The 21,124-nt window shown below is 38.2% G+C and overlaps 1 protein-coding gene, 3 long non-coding RNA genes and 2 other non-coding genes across 6 annotated transcripts in view; 3 read left to right on the top strand and 3 right to left on the bottom strand.

Moving 5' to 3' along the window:
* Positions 1–15,415, bottom strand: part of LOC145737574 (uncharacterized) — an 82,998-nt gene extending 67,583 nt beyond the window's left edge. The window contains exon 1 of the long non-coding RNA XR_014180425.1: positions 15,319–15,415. This is a non-coding gene — a long non-coding RNA (uncharacterized LOC145737574). The remainder of the gene's footprint in view (positions 1–15,318) is intronic.
* Positions 1–21,124, top strand: part of LOC145737576 (uncharacterized) — a 119,351-nt gene that overhangs the window by 46,533 nt on the left and 51,694 nt on the right. The window lies entirely within an intron of this gene.
* Positions 16,196–16,268, bottom strand: TRNAK-CUU (transfer RNA lysine (anticodon CUU)). The gene has a single exon. It is a non-coding gene; the product is annotated as a tRNA-Lys (tRNA).
* LOC145737575 (uncharacterized) lies at positions 16,317–16,511 on the bottom strand. Its single transcript, XR_014180426.1, has 2 exons — positions 16,470–16,511; positions 16,317–16,430 (listed from the first exon to the last, which is right to left on the bottom strand). It is a non-coding gene; the product is annotated as an uncharacterized LOC145737575 (long non-coding RNA).
* LOC145737572 (protein claret segregational-like) lies at positions 16,597–18,436 on the top strand. Its single transcript, XM_081992294.1, has one exon. The coding sequence runs from the start codon at positions 16,612–16,614 to the stop codon at positions 17,368–17,370; it is 759 nt and encodes a 252-aa protein (XP_081848420.1). The 5' UTR covers positions 16,597–16,611; the 3' UTR covers positions 17,371–18,436.
* TRNAK-CUU (transfer RNA lysine (anticodon CUU)) lies at positions 17,361–17,433 on the top strand. The gene has a single exon. It is a non-coding gene; the product is annotated as a tRNA-Lys (tRNA).

Here is a 21,124-nt window from a genome sequence, read left to right on the forward strand (position 1 = left end):
AGTTATGTTGGCCACAAAACGGTATGGTTGAAGACATGCCGCCCAAGCTTCACTTCAGCTTCATGGATTCCAGAACAGGCATTGACTCACCAGCGGCAGTTTCCAATATAAACTTTGTACCAGTGTCGCTAATCCTGCAGTGTTTCACTATGTCCGGCCTTACTAGAGTATGGCAAGAACCGGTATCTACAACCATTTGGCAATCCCGGCCGCAAATCTTACCGGTCACTATTAAGCTGGTGTTTTCGTGCTGAAGACGGGCTACTTTAATTATGGTTGGTGGGGCTTGACAGTGTTGCGTAGCCAGCTTTTGCCCCGGAAAACTGGCTACTCTTCGTTTTCCTGGTTCTGCGTTCTTCTAGGTTTGCGGCACTGCGATTGAATGTGCCCCTTTTCTCCACAGTTCCAGCATTCCAATGACCGAGTAAACGTGGTGGTTTGAGCGTTTCGGTTGTTCTGACTTCTTCTATTTAACGCTCCCATTAGTTCTTTTCGAAATGTCTCCAGCTGACGATTCAAGTCTGACTGAGTGATTGTGTGATCTGAATTGGAAGATCGGTTTCTCGGTTCCGGTGTAAGGCTTCTGACTTGACGCACTCGAGTATGTCCTCGTGATACTTGCTTGACCGCCTCAAACTCCAAAGCGTAGGCAAGAGCATCATGCAATGTCTGGCATCTCGCTAATCGTATTGCTTGCTCTGTGTCACAATCTTTAAGACCTCGTACAAAAGCCCGTACTGCCATTCGCTCTCTAATGTCTTGAGAGGCCGTTGGATAGGCCAGACAAACTAATCGAGCAATGTCGGCTTCATACTGTTGAAGTGTTTCCGTGCTTCTTTGGGTCCTACTAGACAACTGAGCTTCGTATACTTGTTCTAGGTGCTTATTTCCAAATCTCATCTCTAAATGTTGGATTAAGTCGTCGTAGTTTTTGTACTGGCTCTCGTCCAAAGTCTGCAAAACCTCCAGTGCTTCTTCTCGAAGTGACAAAACCAAGGCAGTGGCTTTGTCACTTGATGTCCAATTGTTGGCCTCTGCGGCAGCCTCAAACTGTTTTTTGTAAACCTGCCATGAGGTCTTACCGTCGAAAACTGGTGGCTTAATATTTGAGCAGACACTAGAACTGGCGACTACGGTTGGCTTTGAAGACTTTTCCTGTAGTTGTCAAATTCCTCTCGCAAGGTCTGAACGGTCTCCTCCATACTGCTTATCCTCTCATTTACCTTTTCTTCCAAAATTTCCATCCTGTTGTCCATTTCCCCTTTTATTTCATTTATTACTCGGTCTAATTTTTCATCTTGTCGTTGAAACTGGTCTTTAATTTGGTCTTGGCTTGCTTTTAACTCCTCAAACTGCTCTTGACTTATTTGGCTTACTTTCATTTCTTCGAACTTTTGGTCTTGGCTTGCTTTTAACTCCTCGAACTGCTCTTGACTTATTTGGCTTGGTTTCATTTCTCGAATCATCTCCATAAGTTGTTTCATTCCTTCATCCATTTTGGCGCTTTGTTGTCGTGTACTCACAGGCATTCAACACACCTTCTGCTTTTGTCGGTTTATTCTGCCTTCCTCTGGAACTCTTCTTCGATTCTCCAATCCCACTTCTGACACCAAATGTACCGTCGTACTCCTTAATAACACACTTCTTGCACAACACTGTATATTGCTTACAAACAATAAACTGACACTGACTTTTAACCTCGCTAACTGTCAACTTCGACTTCACTACAACCATCAACTCAACAACTAACTAACCAGGCCTGGTTCAGCTGCTTATATAGGCTTCCATGGTTTCTAGAAAGTTCCCAAATATTCATGAAATTGACTTTCTCTCTCACACTCATTAAGCTATAACATAAATCTTTCTCTATATAAGCAACGGAGCCAGGATTTTCTAGAACACAGACAAAAGAATGTAGAACGTAAACAAAGCAACGTAACATACAGGGATAACAACAAATAACTAAAGAAATCCTAACTAATAATCAAAAGTTCGCTTCGCAACAATATTATATTGAGACCAGAGAACAGGAGGTTCTGGTAGTGAGGTGTTTTTACTCACATATTTTATAAGCTATTCGTCGTCATTGGATTCATTTGACTCCTGTAAAACTAGATCATCGCTTTCAGAAAACACTTTTCCCAAATTTTCATCTTCGTCATCAGAAAGAACCGAATTCTGATCACTTGGTATGCTGTACACATCCTCCAGTTCCCTCTCAAATTCCGCTTTCGACATCCCAACCAAACTGAATGGAAGATAATCCGAATCCATGGCGATCACCTAAGATGCGAAAATAATCAAACATCACCTAATTGCATGGAGGTCCAAAATCTGGACACAATATATATATATACAGGGTGATTTCAAAGTTGGGGCTTTCCTTTCACCTACGAATAGGGCTTCAAAAAATAAGCTTTTTTTTCCTTTGACACTTTTTCGAAATATGAACAATAACGAAGATACAGGGTGTCAAAATTTTACTGAAAAAAAACAAAATAAAAATAACTTAAATTTAATTTTACCTAACTACAGGTTATTCCTTATCAACAGACATAAACAAAAACAAAAGATTTCAGCCGCCTTTGAACTAAGTTTTAATAATTTGACATTTTAAATTAAACAGCATTTAATTTTAGGCACGCATTAAGACGGTTTTTATTTTTTTACTCAAAAGCGGTGCGTCGTAGCAAAAAATAATAGAAGGGGTTTTATTTTTAGAATTGAACAAGGAATTCAATAATAAATTTTATGTTGGAAAAAAACCAGTAGGGTAATATTTTTTTTCGAAAATGTTTTAAAAAAATTATACGCGCGCCACTGGTAAACGCAAGAAAATTGTTGTTTCTTGGAAAATTTCCTTTCCACGTAGCTGCTGACACCTACAAAATTTTGTCTAATTAAATCATGTGGTTTGGCCAAAATCATTAAATTTGAAAAAACGTCAAAGAAAAAAAAGGTGTACAAAGCTTTTTAGGACTTTGTAACTATTACCGGAAGTTTATAGAAAATTTTGCAAAAATTGCACGCCCCTTGCATGATCTGACAAAGAAGCAGAATAAATTTGATTGGCAGGACATACATGACATAGCGTTTAAAACACTAAAACAGAAATTGATTAGTGAAATTGATTGTTGGCACATTTTCAGCCAAACAAAGGGTGTGAATTAAGGGTAGATGCATGTAAAGATGGACTAGGAGCTATATTGTTGCAGGAAGACACAGAACATAAGTTACACCCTATTGCTTACGCAAGCAGAAGTCTTAGCAAAGCGGAGAAAAATTATTCCATAACTGAATTAGAAGGATTGGCGGTTATATGGGCACTTTCATACTTAAGACACTTTATTTATGGTAAACCTGTAAAAATCGTAACTGATCATCATGCTTTGTGTTGGCTAAAGACATTGAAAGATGCCACAGGTCGTTTAGCCAGGTGGTCATTAAAACTGTCAGAATTTGATTACACGGTGTGCCATAAATCAGGGATTGCGCACAAAGACGCTGACTGTGTAAGTAGATATCCGGTACTGCAACCAGATACGGACAACAGGATGTTGAAGAAATACCAACATTTATTTTGGATACTCGTAATATTGAGGAGTTACAGAAGAAAGATGAAAAATTTTTCCAAATAATAATGACAATCAAAAACCCGGAAGATGCTACAATTGGTTTACGTAAGCAGGCAAAAAACTTCAGGATTGAATCAGGAATTTTATACCGAATAAATCCGAATGATTTAGGTCGAGATAAGCTATTAGTAATACCACAACAGTTAGTGGGAGAAATTTTGTATTCTCACCATTCGGAACCGCTGAGTGGTCATTTAGGAATAGCAAAAACACTATCAAAAATTAAGCAACGGTATTATTGGCAAGGGTTGCAAAAAGATGTTGAGAAATTTGTTAAGGGTTGTCAAGATTGTCAAGCTAGGAAAGGTCAGCAAAATCAAAAGCCGATAGGATTTTTACACCCAATTCCTGTCGGAACACCATTTGAAAAGGTGGGAATTGACCTTTTAGGCCCTTTCCGCGGAAGTAGCAATGGTAAAACCATGATAGTGGTAGCAACAGACTATGCAACACGTTGGGCAGAAACTGAGGCATAACCGAGTGGAAAAGCAGGGCCCGTAGCAAAATTTATTTTGGAAAAAATAATTACGAGACATGGAGCGCCTAAGGAGTTATTAAGTGACAGAGGAAAAGTGTTTCAATCAGAATTGGTGACAAATCTATTGAAAGAAATGGGCACTACAAGTCAATTTACAACGGCATATCACCCAGCAACTAATGGTCTTACGGAGCGATTTAATAAGACTCTTGCAAATATGTTGGCAATGTACACCAACACAAATCAGTCAAATTGGGACCAATACTTACCACATGTAACTTTTGCCTATAATTCAGCGAAACAAGACAGCACGCAGTTCTCGCCCTTTATGTTAGTATATGGACGAGAACCTGTTTTACTAACTGAAGCGAACATTATGCCGCATACTGAATCTCTTGATAGCAATCAAATTAGGGAAACTAGTCTGGCAATACGTAATTTTGCTGCTGAAAACATAAAAAGACGACAAAACATAGATAAACTTCGTTATGATTGTAAACATCGGCATATGGAATTTAATGAGGGTGACCAAGTGAAAGTTTTCACCCCGATAAGGAAAGTTGGGAAAAGTGAAAAATTGCTGCTTAGGTGGTTCGGACCTTATTATATAAGACGAAAGAAGTCAGACGTGGACTATGAGATACAGAAGGGCAGATCAGATAAAGCAAAAAGAGAAGTTGTTCACGTAAGCAGAATATTACCCTATTATGATCCCTGGACCCCAGAATGCACGCCTTTATAAGAGGACAAGATGGGAAAGACACACGAAAGAGACAACTTTGAACAACTAAAGAGTATATTAAAATATATATAAAAAACAAACTTAATAGTAATTGAAATGAATGGTGCAATTGGCACCACTAATTATTATGGTGGCTCCATACCCAGGGGCAGGAGCCTTTCTATCAGCAGGCTGCGGAGCAGTCCCGTTTTCCGGAGCGGGCTCCTCGGCTTGGGCCGGGGGTGTCGCTGGCCTCGACGGGTCGGGAGACGGGTCAGGAGACCCCCACGGGTTGCTTTGCTGGGAGGATGGTTGGGAACCCCGTCCGCTTGATATACGTCCGAGAAGGATAGCCCAAGGCAAGTAGGGCGGCGATACGCCACCCGCGCGCGCACTATCAGGGGTTGGGGTAAAACGTGGAGGTGAATTGTGTATGAAATAGGAAAAAAAAACGTGAGGTTACATACCCTACGAGTAATGAGCTAAAGAGCACAGATCAACTTACCGCCCATGACTATTTAAACAATCTGGAAAAACAAAGGGGAAATTAACAACGAAAATTTCGCTGCAGTAGAAACAACTTCGGTCACTCACGCTCACAGAGAAAGTGACTGGAGACGAAAAAATAAAGGACCGCTTCGTCCATAAAATGACTTGAAAAAAAAACTTATTTTTTGAAGCCTTATTCGCAGGTGAAAGGAAAGCACCAACTTTGGAATCACCCTGTATAGCCTAATCTCAAACAAATTTCGATTTTATGCGAAACTTTTTAAGTATGTATAATCTAAACTAACTATTATAACTGTCTTAATGTTAAAAATCACTAAATTATACTTACTATTTTGATTAATCGTAACAAACAGTGGGTGATTAAAATATGCGCAATTACTCCTACTACAACGCGTGTTTGTAAACAACGGACTAAAAAATTGCGGGAAATTTCGCTCCACGATCTTCGCAACAGTATATTACGCGAGTGGGGCTTGTGGTTCACTTTTTGAGCGACTGTGCTGCAAGGTATTTAGCGAATTTGAAGTGGTTTATTTTATGTACCACTATGCATCTGTTGACAAATATTAAGTGGTCCAAATTTTGCTCCATGGTGCATCAAGGAGTTAACGTGTTGGAGCAATCTGCTTTTTAAACTGTTTGGAAGAAACTATAAAATGAAAATTATCAAAGTCGTGTAAATCATAAGGTAATTCCAAATTTGATACTAATTTTAATTTTGTCAACTCATACCTTAAGTGCCTTGGGGTAATTATGTTTGGATGCAATATATTTTGCTTTGAAAATATGATTGATGCTATCATTACATCAAATTCTTCGTTTAGTTCATTGCATAATTGACTAATTAAGCTGAGATGATCAGTAACCGTTTGACTGTAAGTTAAGGAGTTGATTCTTTTTACAGTATTTTTAGAGAAATTATTGAACTTTAACATATTTTCATTATGTATTTGTTCGTTAAATTGGAGAGTAGATGCAGTTTTATTATAATCACTAATGGCGTCAGACATTACGTGAACTTGTTGTTTCCTCTATAACTGCATGTCGTGATTTTGTTGAGCGACGGCTTCAATGGTTTCTGTGTAAAATATTGCATCATCGTCATCAGGAGTTCCAAAAAGCCATTTGATAGCATATGAAACACCGTCGAATAATTCGCGTCTAAACCGTTTGACGTCATCGTGACCAGTAAGGTGGCAAATCGAATCGTATTTATCATTTAATTTATCAATATAATGTTCTATAAGTTCTAATGATTATTTACAAGCGAATTTTAGATTACTGCTTTAGTCTTTAGTTTTATTACTTCTTTTACTATCAATTTTCGAAACACATCTTATCGAAACACACGTATACATCAGGATTCTTTTCAGGTTGATACACGTATAGAACATTGTTGATTATTGCAGTGAGAATTAAAAAAGTTGGATGTAACAGAGCCATGTTACTAGAACGAATGGGAAATGTAATTAACATCGCACTATTTATATGTTTATACACTATATTTATCAAACATTTCAGAGACACATTAGCGTTAAATTCATGTGACGATAAAAGGTTTTTAATGAATGATTGTACAATACCCTTCCGTGGGGGGCACTATAAAATAAAAAACAATGTTGCTGCTGCCGCTGTAACAGAGAGAGTATGTTGGGATCCTCTTGGAAATGAAACTTTTTCTAACTTGAAGTGGTGGGACGGCTCGCTACCCTCTTAAGATCCCAGGCTGATAAGAGAAGGGTTCTCTCGCAACTTGAAGTGACCGTTAGAACCCTTAACCCTGTCAGTTGTTCACTTGGTCTTTTGGTCACATCGTACAAGAACACCTTTGCGTGCCCCTTTACGGTGTAACTGAAGGACTAAAACCCCCACTCGTCTCTCCCGAACTCACATGCGCCCTACGACAGTTACGGCCGTGTTGGCCCTTTTATTCTGGGGGTAAGAATAACCCCTCTTAAGTGTATAGTTTACATTGTTTTATAATAAACGAGGCTTGCCTGTGACCTAGGTTGTTTCCCTACCATCCCTAAACGTGACAATATGTTGTCCAATTAATTTTTGCAGTCTGTTTTTTATTATGTGTTCGTAAACTTTGCTCAATACCGGGAGTAATGTTATTGGTCTGCAGTTTTCTGTATGTGTGTTGTCCACTCCGTTTTTTGGTATGGGAATAACTATGCCATTTTTCCATGTTTTTGGAATTTTGTTTGTTGCAATGCAGTGGTTAAGTTGGGTAAGGATCAGATTGTCGGCTTCTTGAGATAGGCTTTTAAGTATTTTGGCTTTTATTTTGTCTTTTCCCGGTGCTGTGTTTTTGATGTGAGATATTGCCTCGTCATATTCTGTGTCTGTAATTAGTTTGTAAGTGTTTTGTGATGAGTTTTCAAAGAAGTTTGAGTACCAATTGTTAATGGTGTTCCAGTTGTTATTGTCAACGTTAGGGTTAGTCGATATGCTGAAAGCTCTATGAAAGTGTCTGGCAAACGCGTCAGCTTTGTCTTTGTCAGTGTGGCATTCTATTCCGTTTTCGTCAATAGTGCCCATATTATTTTTGTACTGCGCCAGCTTTTTATTTTTTTGCCAATATGACTTGCCTCGGTCTTTTTCTATTTCTTGGCACGCTTCAAGCCATTAGTCTTGTCGGTATTGTTCAATTAGAGTTTTAATGTTCCTGTTAAGATGGTTAAGTGTTCGTTTTAGTTCGTTGTATTGTGTTTGTGTGTATAGTCTGTACAGTTCTCTTTTATGCTTGATAAGTCTTAAAATGAATTTGGTAATGTATGCTGGTAGAATGAGTTTTTTATTGTCGGTGTACATTTTTCAATTGCCAATGTCAGTTGCTTTTGTAAGGCCTCTATGGGAGTCAATTCTGATTGTGACCAATAAAAAAAAATTTGCATTTTTTTAACAAATTATTCAGCAATCAAATGCGCAACTTTGTCTCCATTTAACTAAAACTCTATCAACTATAGTTTCCGAGATAGCAATGCTAATGCATTTTATTGCTATATCATTTGTCCAAAAAAATCATTTTTTTTTATTACATCTTTATGGATCTGACAAAAACTGTGAAAAAATACCATTTCACGGCCTAGGTATACAAATAACGATTGTTGATGGTGATTGTAGAGGTGTGTGGTGAGTGGTGTTGTGTTGGGTGTACCGTGGTAGAGGTAAATGGAAAGAAACTTGACGGTGATTGTAAAGGGGCGATTGTTGTAGATGTACGAGTTGAGTGGTGTTGTGTTGGATGTACCGTGGTAGAGGAAAATTGAAAGAAACTTGATGGTGCTTGTAAAGGGGTGATTGTTGTAGAAGTGTGCGTTGGGTCGTGTCGTATTGGGTATACCGTGGTAGAGGTGAATGGAAGGGGCGGCATGAAATGTTGGTGGTTCTGGAGATGATGTTCTGGAGGCGGCAGAGGAAACTGTTGAGCTAGCTTTTCTAAATTTCTGAAAAACGCCTAATATCTCGGACTTCACATCTAACTTCCAATTATCAGGAATCTTTTTTAATTCCCCTACTAAAGACAACATAAATAAAGTGTCTTCATCTCGTTCAACATAAGTTTCTGGTTTCTCTTTCATGATCTTGTTTGCTACGGCGACAAACAATTTATCTTCGTCGGTCTTTGCAGCTGAAGAAATATTTTTTCGTTTTCGAGACGGCAGTGGGACTGGGCGCTCTGATATTTCTATATCGTCCAGTATGATTTCTCTCTCTGTGCCATTTCCTTCACTTTCCACCGGATTTTCTGAAATGCTGGAGGTAGTCTCTTTTATTGAGGTCTGTAGAAAGCTGAGTTGGTTAAAATAAATGTACTGCTTCCTGCCTGAAGCTCCACTACCAGATTTTTCTTTCTTCATTTTTGCCACCTCTCTCATATAACTGTCCCGAAGACTTTTCCATTTTCTTTGGAATTGCGATGCTGAAATGTATATGTGAATGAATATATATATTGTTTCAGGTATTTGGTTACCGGCTGTTCAATGGTTGATTTGCATTTTCAGTATTGGATTGGGGTTAGTACAATTAGTGAGATTATACGTGAAGTTTGTTCAGCTATCTGGCACGTTATGAGAAGCATCTGTATGCCCACGCTGTCCAAAGATGATTGGCTAAAAGTAGCTGATTTGTTTGAAAGACGTGCACATTTTCCTAATTGCCTTGGCGCTATAGACGGCAAACATATAAGAATAGTTAAGCCAACGGACAGCGGCTCTTTGTATTATAATTGTAAACATTTTTTCTCCTTAATCTTGTTAGCAGTATGCGACTCTAACTATAAATTTTTATATGTTGACATAGGAGCTTATGGAAAGTCAGCTGACTGTAACATTTTCAAAAACTCAAAACTTTTTCAAAAACTGAATAACAATGAACTGAACATTCCAGAAAGTAGACTATTAAAAGGATCCCATATTGCCAATCCATTTGTACTAATTGGTGACGAAGGATTTGGAATTTCAAAATTTTTAATGCGCCCTTATGGAGGGAATTTTTTAACATTCAAGAAAAGAGTTTTTAATTATCGCCTGTCAAGAGCAAGACGATATATTGAATGTTCTTTTGGAATTCTCGCTAATAAATGGCGAATTTTTCATCGACCATTAAACGTTTCCATTGATCTTGCTGAAAAAATTGTGCAAGCTTCTTGTGTTCTTCATAATTTTGTTAGAGAACGTGATGGCTATAGTTTTTAGCATACATTAACTGTAGAAGGAATGGTTGATATGGTACCTGATGCAACAAGGGGTGGTAGAGAAATTAATGATATACCCGACAGGCTTGCAAATTACTTTTTAAGTAACGAAGGTCAGATACCTTGGCAGCTATAGAGAATATAGAGTTAAGTTTATGGTTTCTCAAAATATGTAGGTATACCCTACCCTGGTTATTTTAGTTTAACATATTATTATGTTTACGTTTTAAGAAAAATGTAAAATACGAATAAATATAATAAATTACGTGCTTTAATAAAAACTCACCGATATTGGCTTTTTCCACGTTTGTTCTTTCGGCAAAGTTCGGGCAAAATTTTACGATAAGGAGCTCCCAACTATTTTTTTTAGTTATTTTACTACTATAATTATTGGACGACGTGTCCCAAATAGCGGGAAATTGCTCAACGGCAGCTATAAAATCGTCTGTATTTACCTCCTCATCCATCTCTGTGGGCTTCTGTGGCGACACTGAGGTGTCTCGTGTGAACACTCGCATTTAAAAGCATGTGTTGCTATTGGTGGCGTGTTTTTTAACGGTCGAGCGTTTTGGCGAGAGTCGACCACTACCCGCCACCGTAGCGCTGCTAAATCGGTGGTCGCGCCCGTGTGAATAGCTCCATAGACAACAGTGTTTCGTCAACTTATCGCTCTTACATATTACTATTGAAAACGGTTAAAGATACGGAAGAAATAATTAATACAAAAAAGTTTCTTAATCAAATAAGGATTTGGAATTTTTAAGAAAAAAAATCGTGGCGCACCAGAAAAAAAGTGGAATAAAATTGAAATTTTTAACACTCTGTATTTCTGTAACAAAGCTTTTTTGTAATTTAGTTTATTTTATATAGAAAATTATAGCTATTTTTAGGCGTAGAATACCTGGCCTAAGTTTGCGTATTAAAACATGAAACACCCTGTATATGTTGAAGAAATTTCGACTTTTTAAAACGAAACACTCATCTGTCTATTATTCTTTTTTCTGATAGCTTTTACGGAACACTTCAACGTTTATGAAGTATCAGTCATAATACCTCATTTTAATAGTCTGCGATTTATTTATGTTTATTTACTATTACCTCCGTTTTTTGTTAACTAAACTAAAACCTGAAAATTGTCGTTGACAATTCAATTGAACAAGAATACACATTTTAAATCTTGTTCTAATTTTGTACGTTACTTACAGCAAAACATAAACTTATTAATTTGACATAGTGTATCGTAAAACCTATCAGAAAAACGAATTATGTACAGGCTGTATAGATAAAAGTTGAAATTGAAATTGAACTGAAATAATACAAATAAATTTTAAAAAATGAACGCCCTGTCGGACATCTATTGCATGTTGATTTGCACAACAATTTTTGTCGTTCCTGTAAAGCGTTCGTACCAAACATGAGTAATCTGCTTTTAGAAACAATGACAATGCAGTCAATAATTAGATGATCTATTAGGTTTAGATATGACATAAACTTTTAGAATTTTATGAAGAATCAAAAAATGTTTTAAAAACGGGGTTTTGTTTTAAAAAAATCTAAAGTTTTATCTGTCACCGTCACGCCTTTATGAACCTGTATACCCGAAAGTAATTTGAAACTATAAAAAATATAAATATTCTGTAAAACTCGTATTTATCATTTATTCGTATTTCTCAAGATAAATGAGATAATGAACTCTACTCTCTCATTGCTCCACCTATACAAAGTGATTAGTTTTATTTTGCACCCAACCTTAAATTGTTTCTACTTGATTTTACAACAACAAATAGTAAATACAAACGTTGTAGGGATTTATCTACGGGAACCACACTTAAACCAAAGTACACTATGTGGGTAGTTAGAGGGTATCTCATAACATTGTGACAGACCAAACTTTGCTTTTTTATTAATTGGAAATACCTGTATATTATTGAATTTTTGGATAATCCTATTGGCTATAAGAATGATTTTGTTAGATTGTAGCGCTTTTCTAGCGGATTTCCTCGGTTACGTTGCCTCGGGCGCCATTTTCGTTATTTATAGTGGTTGAAGCTCTACTTTACGGTACCTGGGTAGCCTTTAGACAGCTGGAGAAAAGTTCTAAAGGGTTCGGGAAGTAAACAAAATTAAAACAACTGTTTTCTCTAAATGCACTGTATTGCGGCTCTCTGTACTTACAGTAAATACTTACGGTAACGGATACCTAATGAAACGAAAGTTACCTTGTTCGGTGATACGGGGAAAGCGTGTAACGGTTATGAAAACTAGCTACGGACCCTTCACTACTGTATGACTGTCTGTGACACGGTGTAAGTACGGCGCACAGTGGTCGATTTTTAAAAAAACTAGGCAATAATTAAAAGAGTTAAATACAGTTAAGGAATTTTTAATAAATGACACAATGGAATTATTTATGCAGGTTTTTAATAGTATATTATTCAACGAGCTTTTTATGATAGCCATTAATCCCTAAGGGGGATGTTTACGTCACGAGCCGCAGGCGAGGGACGCAAATCTCCCGTGGGATTAATGGCCATAAAAAACGAGGATAATACTATACTTTGTCCACGACCACTGTCCATTACCACTAATGCCAAGTGCAGGCAAATTAGAAGTTGATACTCTTTTATGTAGATAATAAATAATATAGGTAATCTCTCAAATCCGCCATAACAACTGAAATGTCAAACTCGATACGATTAGGATCGCGTTTAGAATGGCCGTCGGTGTACAAGTCGTGACAGAATTTGGGAAAAAATGGATCACGTGAACAATTTATTTACATAACTATATGGTGGCATGTGACAAAGGCCACGGTGCGCACACCACCCCTATTTCTGAACGCACCCCCAGCGTTGCCGCCTACGACCACAAGGGCACTGACGTTGTCAATGTCAACTTAAAAAACCACAGGACTAAGGACGGTCATACACCAAAAATATTTCAAATATAAATTATGGAATTTACCTAATGATTTGGCAAACTCCTGTACTGTGTTATTGCGGTGTATTTGTTAAGAAAATGGTATTCTGAATTAGCAGTAATTGCAAAGACATAAGTGGATGTCTACATGCAAGAAATACCGCATATCCCATGTTTTATGCTTGGTGTGCAACCACCTTTAGGTCGAGAGGGAATAATGATCATTATTCCTCTTCATTAATCACTCTGACGCTATATGACCTTCATTTAGCTTCTGTCAACACGCCGAATATTAGTACATTATTGGTTGGTCGTGGGCAAAGAAATTAATAGTCGCACAATATAATATACAGAATTATTTCATAAAGATAAATAGTTAGTTAAAGTAAAGTGCTGAATGGTAATATTCGGTTCAATGTGTCTAATGATTTCATTTTAAGGTCTTATATATCGTACATAATTCATTAAAAATATCAAAAACATCTTTTTAATTAAAAAACATACCTAATGATATTTTTATTCTTCATCAAAACTACTTAACTCTAAAAACTTAGTATCCGTGGAATTATTTACTTTTGGAGTATCTAATAACTCTAAAGTTTCAGGAAGGAAACATTTTAATTTTTTAATAGGTAGTTTATGTAAACTCGAGATGCAAGTATCTGACGAAACCAGAAGGTGATTTATTATATCTCGTATGTTATCTTTTCTGGATGTTTTTCTGGAAAAATCCGCTCTATACTTCTTGATATCCTTGTTGCGTGCCTCTTGTGCTTCCTCGGATAATTGTCCTATTGGCAAGCAAAATGATTTATTAACTTCAAAGCCATGTAAAAAAATTTTGTGTATAGTTGGAGGCATGAAATTTTGTAATTAATTGTTTGTCAATTTTGGTTATATTTGATACTACTTCTACATTTTCAAAGAACCTACGAGCTGTGTTACCATCATTGGAGGTACAAGTAAATGGAACGATATTATTAATTTGACGGTCCACAAACTCTTTTTCTAGTTTAATTAGCTCTGCTGTTTCGTGAATGAACTGTAATTTTAAAGGACGACAAAAACGAGGCGATGATGTTCTTACATTTTGCCAAATTATTTGATTATTTTTATTGGTTTCTGTACGATATATAAGCCTTATGGGTACTAATGATGTCAATACTATACTAGAGTCAGAACTACCAGTTTTGTCAAATTTTTGTTTGTACTCCGATTGACCTGAAGAACCGTCTAGGCCCCATTTACATATTAAAACTATCAATAACTTCTTCTTGTAACTAAAGCAATCTTTTGCAAGTATGATTCAGCATTGACTGCATTGGAACTTCGGCTACAGTATCCGAAGAGACAATTATTGAGTTAGGGTAACATCGCTTCTTTGCTTTAAGGATTTCATCATAGGAAGGATAAATATGACAGTTTTTTTCTTTGACTTGACGCCTGATTAAATTGTATTGACTCTTGCTTAACTTTGCTTCTATTAGAAGAGAAAGTGCCTCATCAGCACTCAATTTAGTATAAGTTGTTGTTTGATTTTTTAAGGCGTTGAAATACTCGTCAGTTTTTGATGGTGTATTGGTAATGTCTTTGAGTATTTTTGCAGCTTGATTGTTTCCTTCGGCACGAAAATTCATTTGCGTTGCATAGGCGAGTTCTACTGCACTAGATGTATTTCGCAAATTACTAGTTTTCATTCTTTTGGAACGATCACTGCTATCTTCAAAAGATACTTTAGGTCGACCTTGTTACGTACGAAATAGAGTTTTCGTCCGTTAACTCGTTTGATTTGTGTTTTTAATGTCCGTGGGCCTAGTTACACTAGTAGACCGATTCCGATCGCTTAAATCCTCCAATTGCACTTTGTGCACATTTTGTTGTAAATGTGGGTGCGTGACCTGATAAGTTATCAGGTGCCGTAGTCACGTGATTGGTTTCGATTTTTGTCAGGGAAGCGTCGGTTTGTGGTCGTGTTTCTTTGTGTCAGGTGCCATGTGCCTATTTAATCACCCCACTTTGTGATATCGGTCTCTTTACCACTACAGCACTCGAACTGCCGACATCTGACTTTTTTCTGAGCGGTGTGGCGCGTGTGTGAATTTGAATTTTTAATCCGTAAACATCTGGCCGAATTACAGGTAAATTGGTTTTATTGTTAGTTCTTTTGAATTATTTTGTATCGGCCCAATTTTCCAACACAGTATTGTGTTCGGCCCAACCGGAGATTCAGGGACTTTTCCAACCGGAGATTCAGGGACTTTTCCAACCGGATATTCAGAGATTTTTCCAACCGGATATCCAGAGATTTTTCCAACCGGAGATTCAGGGACTTTTCCAACCGAGATTCAGAGACTTTTCTAGCCGGAGATTCAAAGACCTTTCCGACCGGAATTTCAAGGGTTTTCCCGACCGAATAACATTTCAATCGGGGACTGAATCAGCCTGACTGGGACTGCTTTGTCCAGAGTTTTCCGGACCAACCCACGTGTTGGAAAAGCTGACCACCGGCCACAGAGTCTCAAAAGGTCAGAATCGAACCACCACAATTCCTCACTTGATTCAGTTTTATTTAATTTAATTTAATTTTTATTTTTTTTTAGTTATATTAGTTTGCTCTAAACAACTTCAACACTTGTCATCACCTCTGGTCACCTTTTTGGTTGCCGGAACAAGTGTTGAAGCTGTTTGTTCGTTTTCCCTGGTGTTCTGCTGTTTTCTGCCTTAGGTACCTGTCACCAGTCTCTGGACCCCATTTCCTACCTGGAAATCAGCGGTGGCCACTACTGACTACTGGGAAGAGGATACTGGAGGTTCCAGGACCCAAACGTCGTCTTAAGAACTGGTAAGGGCAGTTAGAGACAGTTTGGCACTGGGAAAACTTTTCCTGTTTTTTTTTTTTAAATTTCAAATTTATCTTGATTTTTCATTTTATTTTAAATTCAACTTCAATTTTGTTTTCTTTTATTTTTCCTTGTTAATTCTTTCGATAATTTGTTTCTCGGCAACTTTTGTAAATTTTTGTAAAGTTGTAAATATTGTAGTTTTGTTTTTTAACTTGTAATATACACGTGTACATATACAACAAATAGTTCGTTTGATTTCCTGCAGTATGTCCAAGTGTGTTCATCTATAGCTAGTTATGAACTCATGCAATTAATCCACGACCTTGAGCTATCTAATTAAAGAATGTTGAAATCTCATTAACGTGAGGTTTGATCATAACAAATTGGCGCCCAACGTGGGGCACGAACCCACGACCCTGAGATTAAGAGTCTCATGCTCTACCGACTGAGCTAGCCGGGCCGCACCCTACAGAATACTCTAATATTCTCTTTCAAATCCTGGATCACATTATGCCAGATTCGTCTTTCAGACTCGAACCAGATGAGTTCTTGCTTCAAACCAATAATCTGATCTTCTAAGGCTTTGTTTTTCTTTATAGACTCACTCAGTTGGTCATTCAAACTGTGTATTTTTTCACAGGACTCTTTGGCGTCTTTCAACAGTTTTTCATTTTCAGTTTGCAATTGTTGTTTCCAATGCAAAGCATCAGTTTCAGCACCTAATTTTTCGTAAAGCTGTTGGTTTTGTTGAGTCAAACCTTTCACTTGAGCTCTCAATTCTTCAATCATATTAATTAATTAACATGCAACGCTCTAAATTGCCCAAGTTTAAAGTTTTATTATCCGAAGCTCAGGCAGCTCGAGCTTCCACAAGTCAAAATGCAATTATGAGCGCCCCTTTAAGACGTTCGCGCTCTGTCTCGGATTTAACGACTGTCACAGATCAGCAGCCATTAAACAATTTAGCTAAGGTCAAACTTAATGTGAGTGCTAGGGCTGCACCCATCAAAACAGCCCCAGCCATCCCAACAGCCACCCTTAAAACCACCAAGCCACCAGTGCGTACAAAACGACCTTTGGGTAGTCAATCTGAAGATGGAGCATCAAAACCCAAGGTGTTTAAAAATATCCCTGATTGGGACTATAAGGCTAGATTTACTCAGTTGAATGAAAAGTACCAAATTAGCCAAAATGCACTGAAAACTATGAAACAAGATGTTTTAGAAATTGAAGAATTGAGAGCTCAAGTGAAAGGTTTGACTCAACAAAACCAACAGCTTTACGAAAAATTAGGTGCTGAAACTGATGCTTTGCATTGGAAACAACAATTGCAAACTGAAAATAAAAAACTGTTGAAAGACGCCAAAGAGTCCTGTGAAAAAATACACAGTTTGAATGACCAACTGAGTGAGTCTATAAAGAAAAACAAAGCCTTAGAAGATCAGATTATTGGTTTGAAGCAAGAACTCATCTGGTTCGAGTCTGAAAGACGAATCTGGCATAATGTGATCCAGGATTTGAAAGGGAATATTAGAGTATTCTGTAGGGTGCGGCCCGGCTAGCTCAGTGGGTAGAGCATGAGACTCTTAATCTCAGGGTCGTGGGTTCGTGCCCCACGTTGGGCGCCAATTTGTTATGATGAAACCTCACGTTAATGAGATTTCAACATTCTTTAATTAGATAGCTCAAGGTCGTGGATTAATTGCATGAGTTCATAACTAGCTATAGATGAACACACTTGGACATACTGCAGGAAATCAAACGAACTATTTGTTGTATATGTACACGTGTATATTACAAGTTAAAAAACAAAACTACAATATTTACAACTTTACAAAAATTTACAAAAGTTGCCGAGAAACAAATTATCGAAAGAATTAACAAGGAAAAATAAAAGAAAACAAAATTGAAGTTGAATTTAAAATAAAATGAAAAATCAAGATAAATTTGAAATTTTTAAAAAAAAAAACAGGAAAAGTTTTCCCAGTGCCAAACTGTCTCTAACTGCCCTTACCAGTTCTTAAGACGACGTTTAGGTCCTGGAACCTCCAGTATCCTCTTCCCAGTAGTCAGTAGTGGCCACCGCTAATTTCCAGGTAGGAAATGGGGTCCAGAGACTGGTGACAGGTACCTAAGGCAGAAAACAGCAGAACGCCAGGGAAAACGAACAAACAGCTTCAACACTTGTTCCGGCAACCAAAAAGGTGACCAGAGGTGATGACAAGTGTTGAAGTTGTTTAGAGCAAACTAATATAACTAAAAAAAAATAAAAATTAAATTAAATTAAATAAAACTGGAGCCGGTGGTCGGCTTTTCCAACACGTGGGTTGGTCCGGAAAACTCTGGACAAAGCAGTCCCAGTCAGGCTGATTCAGTCCCCGATTGAAATGTTATTCGGTCGGGAAAACCCTTGAAATTCCGGTCGGAAAGGTCTTTGAATCTCCGGCTAGAAAAGTCTCTGAATCTCGGTTGGAAAAGTCCCTGAATCTCCGGTTGGAAAAATCTCTGGATATCCGGTTGGAAAAATCTCTGAATATCCGGTTGGAAAAGTCCCTGAATCTCCGGTTGGAAAAGTCCCTGAATCTCCGGTTGGGCCGAACACAATACTGTGTTGGAAAATTGGGCCGATACAAAATAATTCAAAAGAACTAACAATAAAACCAATTTACCTGTAATTCGGCCAGATGTTTACGGATTAAAAATTCAAATTCACACACGCGCCACACCGCTCAGAAAAAAGTCAGATGTCGGCAGTTCGAGTGCTGTAGTGGTAAAGAGACCGATATCACAAAGTGGGGTGATTAAATAGGCACATGGCACCTGACACAAAGAAACACGACCACAAACCGACGCCTCCCTGACAAAAATCGAAACCAATCACGTGACTACGGCACCTGATAACTTATCAGGTCACGCACCCACATTTACAACAAAATGTGCACAAAGTGCAATTGGAGGATTTAAGCGATCGGAATCGGTCTACTAGTGTAACTAGGCCCACGGACATTAAAAACACAAATCAAACGAGTTAACGGACGAAAACTCTATTTCGTACGTAACAACCTTTATTGCTTGATTTTCGTTTGACTTGATTGCTTCTTTTGAAAAATTTAATTTGCAAACTCAACAATTTTGCATGTGTTTGTATAAAAGTCGCATTTTCTGGATATAGTTTATAGAGCAAACTGGAATTATTTTGGGACGTAGAATACGTGGTTAAAATTCGTGTAATAAAACCTGAATCACCCTGTATATAACTCACGCATTTCCAAAACCACACCTCACCACCTCCACCAACCCCCCACCAAGAGTGGGCCAATGCACAAGTTTCAGTTTCAGTCAGTCAACGGTCGGAGTCGGACGCTACCTTATTTTCGGGTGACTGTATTTTTTTTGTTTTTTCTCTTTGGAAAAATTAATATGGATTGCACTCAGAGTAAATATTTGAACGCTCGGTATAATCCGTACAACAGACCGGTGTACAGTGTGAACTATCCACCACAACCCACACCCTCACCCAGTCCCAAACAGTCCGAGAAGTGTGGTTTGGTGTACAAGAGTGCTTCCCTCCTCATCGAGCAAAACAATTTGGGTGACCCCCAGTATTATTATGAAACACCCATGAATGAGGAGGAGGTGAGTCAGAGTGAGATACTGGATTTGGATAGTCAGAAAATGGTCAGTCAAACGTGGGAGAAGGAAAAGGAGGGACATACCGTGCAGGGGATGATTAGTTTGGGGAATAATCAACCAACAGGTTACCAAGGGGAGTTTGTGGTTGATGGTGGTTCTAGCGAGGGTGTTTCAGAGTGTTTTAGTGGTTATGAGGCTCCGGCACCGCCACCACTAGCTCCTGCTCCCACCAAGAGTACCAACTGGAAGAGTAACGAAGCACACAGACCGAAAACCTACAATTGCACCGCGTGCAACAAGTGGTTCACCAGTTCCGGACATTTAAAGAGACACTACAACACCACGTTGCACAAGAAAGCGGTTAAATCTAGTGGGCTGCCTGATCCAGCTATCATGCCCATCAGCGCCCATCACCATCCAGCTAGGAATTCCTCGGCTAGTAAGGATAATAGTCAGGAGGATTCGAGGAGCAGCGACAGCGTGGTGAATGTGGTGCCTACCTTGACGGAGCAGTACCCAAACGAGTTGGCCTCCCACGTTACGCAGGATACGTTTACCCCCAGCAGTACTACTGGTGATTTGGATGTGAGCCAGCCTTTGCCCAGTTTTGCGCAGGTTCTGGCGGAACTACATGGGTATGCGAACGTGGCTGGTATGGGACAGTACTACTGTCCTCTTCAGGAATACCCTCATCCTGTAATAATGGAGAATTACACCACCAATTTGACAACTGAATTTGGAGGACTAACCACCTTAGGAATTAATGAGGTGGAGTTGTTGTTGACCAATTTGGAGGAGGAACAAAAGGAGAATTCTCCCCCTCGTGCTTCGGAGGAGCGGAAAATCAAATGTTACGACTGTGATAAGGTGTTCAATCGTCCCTGTTATCTCACTCAACACAACAACACCTTCCATAGTGGTGATAAACCGTTCAAGTGTTCCCGGTGCGGTAAACGGTTTCCTGATGATGAAACCTACAAACGACATACGAAGAAACACGCGGGCGATAAACCGCACAAGTGCGATATGTGCCCAAAAACGTTTAATTACAAAGCGGATTTGAGAAGGCACTTGTGCTGTCACACGGGCAGGAAACCGTACACGTGCGAGATATGCGGCAAGGGCTTTATCAGGAAGGATCACATGATCAAGCACGTGGACACGCATACTAGGAAGAGGGAGAAAATGGCCGCCATCCGTAGCTAAAGCGCCCGCGCGCACTGTTGTTTCTTGAGCCACTCGATATATATAAATTTTTGGTTCACTCTGTATATTTAATTTTTTTTTTACCTTTAAAAATTGTTTTTGACAGTTTTTCTGGCCACTAACCTAACCTAATAGTTTTTTAACACTCTCGTTTAAAATTATTTTTTTAGGACACTGACAAAACCCTATATTTTTAGGACATTTTTTGCAAAAAATTAATTTTTTGGACATTAAACTAAAATTTTCAGACAATCTTTTAGAGTGTTAAAAAATTATATTTTTTACTGTTTTGGCGTGTTTTAGACAGTTTTGTTGTAAATTCTTTAGGACATATCAATTGTTACTGATTTGTTGGACAGTTTCGAAATTTTTTGCTCTCCGGTCGTTATTAATCAAGCGATTTCAATGAAATTTTCACACAACTTAGGCAACACCCCAAAAAAAATGAAATGGTGAAAAAAATCAGACAAAACCCCC

This window comes from Ips typographus, linkage group LG14 (assembly GCF_016097725.1).
Source record: "Ips typographus isolate SLU linkage group LG14, UJ_Ityp_2.0, whole genome shotgun sequence".
NCBI classification, from domain to species: domain Eukaryota; kingdom Metazoa; phylum Arthropoda; class Insecta; order Coleoptera; family Curculionidae; genus Ips; species Ips typographus.

What these genes read in the sequence shown, in the direction of transcription:
- LOC145737572 (XM_081992294.1), top strand. Translation starts at nt 16,612, where the DNA reads ATGCAACGCTCTAAATTGCCCAAGTTTAAAGTTTTATTATCCGAAGCT.